General features: G+C 39.2%; 1 protein-coding gene across 1 annotated transcript; it reads left to right on the forward strand.

The window, feature by feature from the left end:
• The first annotated feature begins 2,753 nt into the window (after positions 1-2,753).
• psmd4a (proteasome 26S subunit, non-ATPase 4a) lies at positions 2,754-10,749 on the forward strand. Its single transcript, XM_036567321.1, has 10 exons — positions 2,754-2,843; positions 5,299-5,439; positions 5,534-5,648; positions 5,937-6,023; positions 6,595-6,663; positions 7,957-8,172; positions 8,508-8,616; positions 9,722-9,853; positions 10,057-10,112; positions 10,221-10,749. Exons 1-10 carry the CDS (start codon positions 2,818-2,820, stop codon positions 10,389-10,391), a joined length of 1,122 nt encoding a protein of 373 aa, XP_036423214.1. The 5' UTR covers positions 2,754-2,817; the 3' UTR covers positions 10,392-10,749.
• The last annotated feature ends 52 nt before the right edge of the window (positions 10,750-10,801 follow it).

Below are 10,801 nucleotides of genomic sequence, written 5' to 3' on the forward strand. Positions count from 1 at the left end.
ACCATTTTGGAGGTTTTCTTCTGACAACAGTGATATGCAGGGCATTGTATAGGAAAAAAAGTGCCCAAAGAAAACCTTTTTTCTTATATTGATTTACCATTCAGAAGACACGTGCATAGTCACTGGTTGTTTTGGATAGTAAATTAAATGATGTATCTGTGTTGTAAAAATTGCGACCCCAAGGCCAGATTCACAAAAGAGTGTAAGAAAAAAAATCTTAAATGTGGCTTTTGTCTTAGCTACATATTTAATTTTAAAATGTTGAGATAAATTATTATATTTTTCCTAAAACATTCATACCTATATTACCCATGTGAAGTAATTGCCACCCTTGGCAGTAACAACTGCAGTCAAACATTTGTGATAACTTGCAATAAGTCTTTTTTATCTCTGTGGAGGAATTATGGCCCACTCTTCTTTGCAGACTTGTTTTAATTTGGCTACGTTGGAGAGTTTTCGAGCATGAACTGTCTGTTTAAGGTCTTACATCAATGGAATTCAAGTCAGGGCTTTGACTCGGCCACTACAAAACCCTAATTTTGGTTCTTTTGAGCCATTCAGAGAGGAACTTGCTTGTGTGCTTTACATCATTGTGCTGCTGCATAATCCAAGTGTGCTTAAGCTTTAGGTAAAGAACTGATGGGCGGACATTCTCCTTCAGGATTTTCTCATCGAGAGCAGAATTCATGGTTCCATCAATTACGACAAGTTGTCCAGGTCCTAAAGAAGCAAAGCAGCCCCAGACCACCACACCACCACCACCATGTTTGACTGCTGGTATGACATTCTTATGGTGGAATGCAGCGTTAGCTTTATGCCAGATGTACCAGGACCCATGTCTTCCAAAAAGTACCACCTTAACTAATCAGTCCACGAATAATTATCCCAAAGGTCTTGGGGGTCATCTAGATATTTTTGGCAAATGCAAGACGAGCCTTTGTGTTCTTTTTGGTTAGCAGCCCTCCCATGGATGCCATTTTTGCCCAGTGTGTACACTGACCTTAACTGAGGTGAGTGAGCACTGTGGTTCTTTAAATGTTTGTCTGTGTTCTTTTGTGACCTCCTGGATGAGTCGTTGATGCACTTTTGGTAAAATTTTGGTAGGCCAGACACTCCTGGGAAGGTTCACCACTGTTCCAAGTTTTCTCCATTTGTGGATAATGGCTCTCACTGTGGTTCGCAAGAGTCCCAGAGCTTTAGCAATGGCTTTGTAACCCAAGACTGGTAGATTTCAATGACCTTGTTTCACATCTGTAATTGAATCTCTTTAGAATGTGGCATCATGTGTTGCTTTTTGAGGCCTTCTAGCCTGCTTCACATTGCCAGACAGGTTCTGTGTCTAATATGTATATGATTAAATTCAACAGGTCTGGCAGTAACCACGTCTGGGTGTATCTAGTGTAACTGAACCCAATAGTGAATTGAATTTGGTTAACTGGTTGCTTTAGTAGCTAAAGGGGCAATTACTTTTCACAAAGGGCAAGGTAGGCCTGAACAGCATTTTTTCTTCAATAAATGAAATAATCATTCAAAACCACATTTTGTGTTTACATGGGTTACTTTTGTCTAATATTTAAAATAGTTTGATGATCTGAAACATTCAAGTGTGACAAATATGCAAAAACAGAAAAAACTGGGAAGGGGCAAATACATTTTTCACAGCACTGAATATACATTTGGTTCAATTTTATTTTCATTTTGCTGTCCTCTGATGCTGATGTGGTTAAACTGAATAACCAGTTAATGGAAATATGGAATATTTCTGGTAATCTGTAAAGTGTAACATGGTATTGATAGCCTACTTTTGAAAAACAATTGAAGTTTCCTCAAGAAAACAAATAAGACTTTCTTAAGAGAATATTTGAGAACATTGTTATAAGAATTGCATTTGAGAGCTGCTTAGTTTCTTAAGATCCTTTGTCAGTTTTTTCCTAGGAAAGCTTTCATAAAACTGGCCCCCTTTTCCTAGCACTATTATTGTAAATAATGTTAAAAGAGAATTCCACCAATTTATCAAAATTTCTCCATAATGAAGTCATTGCAATGAAAGCAAAGTTATTCAGATGGGTGTGATACAAAGTGCTCAATTCTAGAGAAACTTGAGTTAGTTCACAGTGACGGTGATAGCAACCAGACGTCCAAAGCATTTAATGCCTCTAAAAGCTCCCTTACAGGAAGTTGTTACATGAAATGCTGAAGAATACATTGCTTGGTGACTGAGACTTTGTTTTATGGTAGTTTTGAGAGAAGATTTTGGCTTAAAAATGTTTTGTTTAATCCATGGTGGAGGGAAATATGCAGGTTGTTCTAAGGCAAAACAGACCCCGAATAAAACTTTCTTTTCTTTTTGATTATTCGTCATTTTATTATCATGAACATTTGAACATAAATAAAGGAGCATTTTCCTGGTTGTTCTTCTGCACCAATGGGACATTGGTGTCAGAGGTGAGATTTTGCCGTCTGCAACAGGTTCCGCGTTTCAAGAGGAGCTCAAGATGCGTGACATGAAAAGCTGCACCTACACAAGCAGCCCCCTCTGTTAAAAAGGACATATGTTGTTGTTGTTTGTTAGTTTAAGGTGTGTTTACGCCGATACCATTTGTGACTACTGTACGCAAACTGAAACCATGAGAAACATTTAATGGTTTCTATGATTTTTTTCAGCAGGGCTGCAATGCAGCGTCTGTACCACGCGGTGGCGACACTAGCAATGACAGACGAAGAGCCGCTTTCAATAGCCAATCCGTTGCGCCGTTATGAATACCGCAGGTTAGACCAATCAGCGACGGCGTTGTAGAGGAGTAGAAAGTTTCCAAGATGGTGCTTGAAAGTACTATGGTCTGGTAAGAAATAAACAAACGCGTTGGTTCAGTTTTACTCTTTGCATGTCTATCTTACGTTTAAAGGTTATTGTTAATGAACCAGGTTTTGATTCGGTGTATTAATGTACGGGTGGTTATGCGTGGAAGTGTAGGCAGCGGAACAATGCAGGGCCGGTTAGTCTGATTCTCCTGAGTCATTATTACCCATCCGGACTGCTAGCTGTCTGACAACCTACACAACTGACTGAAAAACAGACTTCTGACAGTGGTAGAAACAAAGGAACGTAGCAACGACGAAAGTGGTCGATGTGAATGATAAAACATGCCTGGTTTCTACCTGCTGTGTGTGTCTGTAACGGTTTTGTAGTGGCTAACTAACGTTAGCTAGCAGCCCTGACGCTGGATTTGTAGCCTAACGGCACCGATTGCCGACAGGCTAACGAGGACGAGCATCTTAACTTCGTTTTCTGACAAACTGTCGGCAGTTCAAGTTCAAAGTCTTACTGAAAAAATATGGAAATAGTAACGTAACCTTATCGTTAATACGTGTCGTGCCGTTTAGCAAAGATGTTAACTAGGTTAGCTAAGTTAGCTCGCAGTGTGGTAAAGTTAACGCGTTATTCACACAAAGCGTCTGTGTGGCTCGTTAAGGTCACTGAAAGTGTCATTTGCTCTTTCATGTTTAGTGCAAATAGTTAGATATTCGAGAAACTAGCTAGTTCTCAGTAAGCTAACTGCGATCGGAGCTAACATGATTCAGCTAACGTGGCACAAACCTGCTTTTGTCAATGAGCTTCTTGTCCGAATTTTCCCGTTCCACCTTAAATGGTGCAGCAGTTAAACCCAGGCGCCTGCACCATTTAAGGTGGAACGGGAAAATTCGGACAAGAAGCTGGTGAGTAGGAAGCCTCGTTGATGTAAATCTCACAAATTCAGTGTTTGTGTTTGAGCCAAGAACTGATACAGGAATACAAGTAGTGTCCACAAACCACTGGACATACTGTGTAGAATTAGGGCCAGATTGCACTTTCACTTTTAATTATTAAAGTGATACTACAGACAAAACGAAACATTTGACAGTTACTACAGTGGTTGTAAACGTGTCTGTTCGCATCCTGCAGTGGTGCCTCAGTATTCTGTAGAGTCAGATTTTCCAGTTTAAAGACCAGGAAAACCCCCTTATGATAATGTATCTTGAAGGTGGGAGGAGCATTTGGGGGGGGGGCTGCTTTGGGTTGATGTTTTTTTTTTATTATTTTTATTTATTTATTTATTTATTTTTTATTATCTTTACAATTTTCTATTGGTTCCTGGTCTCACTAATGGTGTTTAGTGTTTTCCTGATGGGTTGATATCACTTCATAAAGGACTCTAATAGGATCTAAAGCTGTCCTACAAGAAACTAGTGGTCTGTAATAGTAACTCTTAAACCACTTCCCATTAGAAAACAAAATCATCAAAAAAATCATCCAAAAATCATCGTTCTAATGATCTTTTGTTCAGCAGGGTTGACATTAGCATCCGATCATCATCCAGTCAGAACACAGCATGTGTACACTTGCCTTTTTCATATGTTGCTTCTGCATTCAGATATTGATTGAGCTCATTTCCCTGTGCAATATTTAAAATTTTAATCAGGCTGCTCTGGCAGAGCCTAGTAACTGAAGCACAATCTAAAGGAAAAGTTAAAATGGCAGGCAGCTCCACAGGTGGCAAACAGCTTTTCGGCTTTTGCATTCGTAGGTCTACATCTGAATGCATATTCTGACACTCATGTTACACCACAAATGTAGCCACACTGGCCAAATCATCTTTACACACACACACATGCAATCTGAATGCGTGCTCGACTACCTCGGGATCAGGACAGCTAGAGCTGAACACATTCCAGTCACAAACGCGGTTACACTTGTCTATTAAATCTGTGTACAGGCAGTGTCCTGATATGGGGCACATTTTTCCCTTTTCTGTTTCATTTTTGATGATTCTCCAATTTTAAAACAAAAATGTTAACACAGATACACTTGATGCAGGGCAGATTTGGACCTACATGAGCCCATTTTTGATGGCCCATCAGGATTGGTTGACACTGCAGTGATTGATTCCATATGGCACATTTACATAATATTTGCTGGGTGTTGTAGTGAGAAAACAGTGATGAAACATGAAAACGATATCAAATCGTGAATTCTTTCAAACCGATGAAGCTGAGGGATACAAGGATGCGCTACAGGACTCTGCATAACATGACAAATAACATGAATCGTAGTTCTAGGCTGGAATGCCACTAGTCAGGATTCTATTAATGAGAAACACCGAAGCTCTTAGACTCTCATGGCCATGCAGTTTGCGTTTCCCAAGGCAGAACCAAATGTATTGCTTTGAAGTGCGAATGAAGTGTAAAATAAACATTCATGGCCTAAAAGGTTTAATACATACTTTCACTGTTCTCATCTATGTTATTCTTGTTTTGCAGTGTGGACAACAGTGAGTACATGAGGAATGGTGATTTTCTGCCCACCCGATTACAGGCACAGCAAGATGCCGTCAATATCGTTTGTCACTCCAAGACCCGCAGCAATCCGGAGAATAATGTGGGACTCATCACAATGGCCAAGTGAGGGCATTATTAACATTAGCCATGCTGCAGTAGCGCTTGTTTGTTGATTTGTTTTTAATGGTCTATTATGTGGATGTATTTGTGCGCACAGTAACTGTGAGGTCCTGACTACTCTTACACCGGACACGGGGCGCATCCTCTCCAAACTGCATGCCGTTCAACCCCGTGGAAAGATCAGCTTTTGTACTGGCATTAGAATAGCCCATGTGAGTATGACCTACGTCAGGGACGCTCAATCCTGGTTCTGGAGATCTGCCACCCTGGAGAGTTTAGATCCAGCACACCTGGCTTATATAGTCAGATACCCCTGTAAGCCTTGATTACCTGGATCAGGTGTGTTAGATTAGGCTTGGAGCTGCAGGGTGGTAGATTTTCAGGACCAGGATTGGGCATCCCAGACCTACACTGAACTACATTAATTTCATTTATGCTGCATGACTTACGCTCATAATGACCTGCTCATGGCTTTTCTCTGTATGTATGGGTCTTTACAGCTGGCACTGAAGCACAGACAGGGCAAGAACCACAAGATGAGGATCATTGCTTTTGTGGGCAGCCCAGTAGAGGACAATGAGAAGGATGTAAGTGTGTGTATTATGCCAGTTGTTCTCGACTTGGAGGACTCCATGCACTGCACATTTTAGTTTTTTTCCCTGCTCCCAACACACCTGATTTTCCTGAGTTCTGGCAGGAAAACACAGACATGTTCAGGGCAGGGGGTTCTCCAGGTCCAAGGTTGGGAACAACTAATATATATATATTACACACACACACACACCGCTGCTGTCGGGACAAAACCTCGTATATCTATTTTTGTTGTTTTTCAGTGTTTGACATAATTTGAAAATGTTGCCCTTTACATTGTGTGTAAATTGGACCAAAAGAAATGGCCCAAAATTACTTTTTAAAAAGTCTGGTTCCATTGACTTATATTAAAAGTAAAGTATGTTTTTTCGTTCTGCTGTAAAATTATCATTTCGGAGATAGAAGGTTTTGTTCCGACGACAATATATATATATATATATATATATATATATATATATATATATATATAAGTGTGTGTGTGTATAAATGTGTTGATTGGACTGTTCAGTGCCTCTGCATGTGAGCAGTTACCTTGCTTTTCTAATTTCCGATATATCCCTTTCACAGCTGGTGAAACTGGCAAAACGGTTGAAGAAAGAGAAGGTCAATGTGGATGTCATTAATTTTGGAGAAGAGGTGACCTGTTTTTTGTTGCATTGATTATATGTGTGGAATTAGTGTAACTAATTCTGAAGTCGAGCAGTGTTTACAGTCATCAGCACAAGAAAGCACTTTTATTAGGTTATAAAGATTATAATGCCTCGCCTATTCATTAAAGTGGTTTCTTTATGCAGCAGAATGAGTTTGCTCAATAATGATGGGCTCAAACTTGCATTAAACAGCCAACAACGTTCTGTGATGATGGCAAGTCCTATTCCAACAGTATGCTGTATTTTACGTATTTTTTCCATAAGCAACAGGTTACAGGTCATAAACAAGAACAAAACATTAAAACTATATACGATAAGGCTCAGAATGCAGCAAAACAAAAATAATATAAATTGTAATTTAATGCACCTTTACTCAGGGTTCTTTTTATAAGAAATGCTAAAGCTTTTGCGGTCATGCAGTTTGCATCTCTCAAGGTTACAGGATTAAATTTGATAAAATGTATCAACAATATCTGGTGAATAGGGCTGATTATCGAAATTTAATACATTTATGGTACCCACCGAATTACTTCAGTACTACAAAGCATCAAAAAATTGTTATTCAGTACCAAATATACATAACACTGTTGTCAGAAGAAAACCTTGTATCTCCAAAATGGTAACTTTACAGGAAAAGGAAAAAACCTACTTTACTTTTAATGTAAGTCAATGGAACCAATTTAATTTACACATAATGAAATTTACATATAATGTGAAGAGCAACAGGCATTTTCAAAATATGTCAAAAACTGAAAAATTATAAAAATGGAGATATGAGGTTTTCTTCTGACAACAGCAATAAGCAGTCAGTCTTGGCATCTGTGAGCCAACAGACTGATAACTGGCTGTCTAAAATGTCATATTCATGTTCTTTAAGTCAGGTCTTTCTTGATTAGTCTATATTCTGTTGCTGTTAATAAAAATACTCACTTCCAGCACCACATACTCCTTTCTGGTTTAAGCCACACACTTTTAAACGTAAATAGGTTCAGCAGTCAGTGTCAGAATTGGTATTGATACTGAAACATTTTTAATGATATCCATGCCCTATTAGTTAAGTGTTAATATTAAAATACTTATGACTTGTGTGTTGTCTGGTACGCTTCTTTAAGGATAACTGATGAATTTTTATTTATTCATTTATTTAATAGAGTAAGCTGGGTTTTTTTTTCTAGGATTTTTTAATCACTTAGCTTTGTTTGGATTTTGCATTTTTGCGCTCTCTTTTTTTTCTGATTGTGCTTCAGCCTCGTTGTTCTCACTTGTCCTCATTCCTTAGGAGGTGAACACTGAGAAGTTGACTGCATTTGTGAACACTCTAAACGGAAAGGAGGGCACAGGCTCTCATCTGGTCACTGTGCCCCCTGGCCCCAGTCTAGCGGACGCTCTGCTCTCCTCCCCAATCCTGGCGGGTGAGGGTGGAACCATGATGGGTCTGGGCGCCAGCGACTTTGAGTTTGGAGTGGACCCCAGCGCTGACCCCGAGCTCGCTCTGGTAAGATGACATGAGCGGGCATCTAGATTCCCAATAACTGTTGAGGATCTGGAGCCTGTTTTTGTGTCCCTCACTTAAAGGTAGCCTTTCTTAAACAACGAAATAGTGTTCAAAGCAGTGTTTGAGTTTGAACAAAACAAGCTTTAACAGTTTGTCAGAATATAGTTGAGTTCTGACTAGTGACAAAATTGAAGCACTGGGATGAAATCAAACACAACCATAGCAGTCACACCTCTGGTAATAAAATGTGTCTATAAATATCAAATAGTCTATGTTTAAACAGTTTAAATTAATCTTGCATAAAAACCTTTGTTTTATTTTCCTTCTCTCCCCAGGCTCTCCGTGTATCTATGGAGGAGCAGAGACAGCGGCAGGAGGAGGAGGCTCGCAGGGCAGCTGCCCAGTCAGCAGCGGAGGCAGGCATTCCCACCCCTACTGCTGATGGTAAGGATCCAAAGGAAAAATTAGCTTTTTTAAAAAATTTAATTTCCTGTTGCATTTAAATAAAAGGGACAATCTGGCCAAAATGAAAAATGTAACCATCATCACCACCTGCTGAAAACATGCTTACTCTCATCCTACAGCAGTGCCACAGAAGTCTCGAGAGTAAGATTTTTCAAGTTAAAGATTAGGAAACCCCCTTCTGATGACATATTGTAAAGATGGAAGGAACTTGTGGAAAAACTACAACTGATGTTTTGTGCCGAGATGTTTTAAAGCCAAATACATCATGTCTATGTATTTGCCAGGAATATCTTGCACGTCTTCAAATCATCTCTACAATGGAGAGAATTGATTACTCAAACAACAGAAATGACTCATCAGATGATGAGGACAACAAGCTAAAAGATAAAGTTAACAGTATACCTACTTGACTATCTAAACACTTTTCTTTTTTACTCCGTCACATCCAGATTTTCTGCCCTCAAGCCATTTAATTGAATTGTGTTATTAATAACGATATTGATTATAGAGGATATAATATTGATCGACAACCCTGATAAAAGTACGTAATACTAGCTTGGGTGTATTTTATATCTGAAAGATCATTGGCTGGTCTAACACTCAGGATTGGTTGAGGAACTGAGGGGGTTTCTTTATAGTTGTATGGCATGTTTGAGTAATGCTTGCTGGATACTGAAGTGAGAACGTTTCTTGTTTTTTTTTTTTTTATTCATCAAACGATATAAAATTTTTAAAACTGATGAGGCTGAGGGATACATTGCAGTGCTACAGAATATGGCATAAGATGAAAAATAACATAGTGAATGCTTCCTTTAGGCCTGAATGTCCCTTTAAGCTTTTGTAGTGTTCATATTTTAGCTGCCCGTGTAATTGAACCTTTGCAGACACCTTGTAGCCAGTGATTGCTTTTCACTATGACAGGTCAGGCCTGTTTTTTTTTTGTTTTTTTTTTGGCTCTTATGTAGTCATTTATAACAACTTTCAATTCTGATGTCAGGAGTGTCTTTGTGCTGCTAGAGTCTCCATTTTGTGACTTGCTTTGAGTTATTTGAGTGGCTCATTCATATATTTGTGTTTTTCTCAGAATCGGAGGAAGCTCTGCTGAAGATGTCTGTGTCCCAGCCGGAGACGGGTGTGGCATCACTACCAGACTTCAGCAGCATGACTGAGGAGGAGCAGATTGCCTATGCCATGCAGATGTCCTTGGCTGGTGGAGGTTAGTTTACAGTTTTGTTGACATCTGTTCCCCTCACAATCCTGGGCAGAGAGCCCAGATGATCTACCCCCTGCAAAGTTTACTTTCGACTTTAATCTTACCTGCCGGTTTAATATTCATGTTGACTGTTATGCTTGTGAAGTGGAATTTCTGATGGGACATGCTGTCTGTGAATGTGTCTGTCCACATTTTTTTTTTTACAGAATTTGGAGAATCAATGGACACAGGAGCTCCAATGGACACGGCTGAATCAGCAAAGGTAAAAGCACCTAACCAATGTTTCTTCTTGGTCAAATTAACAAAATTAATTTCCACTCTAATTTGAAATCTTGTCCTTACTCACTAAATATCTTTCTATTGCCAACAGGAAGAGGATGACTATGATGTAATGCAGGATCCAGAATTCCTCCAAAGTGTACTGGAGAATCTTCCTGGTGTGGACCCCAACAATGAGGCCATCCGCAATGCCATGGGCTCTTTGGCCTCTCAGAGTGGAACGAAACAAGATGGCAAAAAAGATGAGGAAAAGAAAAAATAAAATGTTGTAACCAAACGTTATTGATAGACAACCTATTTGATGGAGAAATAAAATGAGAAAAAATCCCCTCAGAACAAAAACAGTGAGCCCCGTATGTTGCAGCATACAAGCCTCTATAGTGACAGGCTGTAGAATGAATGATGATTGGGGCACTAAACATTGTAAAACAACTTTGGATGGATACCAGTTTGCTCAGAAATTGTCTAGCAAAGCTGGTACCTCAAATTCACACATAGCTTGCTAACTACTTTTGTTCCTTTTGTGGTCGCTTGCTCTCTCTTTATGTTCACAGCTGACTTTTTGTTTACTTTGTTTTTCTTTTTTCTTATTGCCATTAAAGGTTCAGTTTAAGAATAATGATATTCCTCATTGCTCCTTTTTACTTTCCCCTGGATTTCTATTCTGCTAAT

The sequence above is a fragment of the Colossoma macropomum genome, unplaced genomic scaffold, assembly GCF_904425465.1.
Source record: "Colossoma macropomum unplaced genomic scaffold, Colossoma_macropomum, whole genome shotgun sequence".
NCBI classification, from domain to species: Eukaryota; Metazoa; Chordata; class Actinopteri; order Characiformes; family Serrasalmidae; genus Colossoma; species Colossoma macropomum.

Excerpts from the sequence above, each read along its gene's own strand:
- psmd4a (XM_036567321.1), top strand. The coding sequence starts at position 2,818 with ATGGTGCTTGAAAGTACTATGGTCTG. Across the intron at positions 5,440-5,533 it reads GGACTCATCACAATGGCCAA|TAACTGTGAGGTCCTGACTA; the intron begins GTGAGGGCATTA and ends TTGTGCGCACAG. Across the intron at positions 8,617-9,721 it reads TCCCACCCCTACTGCTGATG|AATCGGAGGAAGCTCTGCTG; the intron begins GTAAGGATCCAA and ends TGTTTTTCTCAG.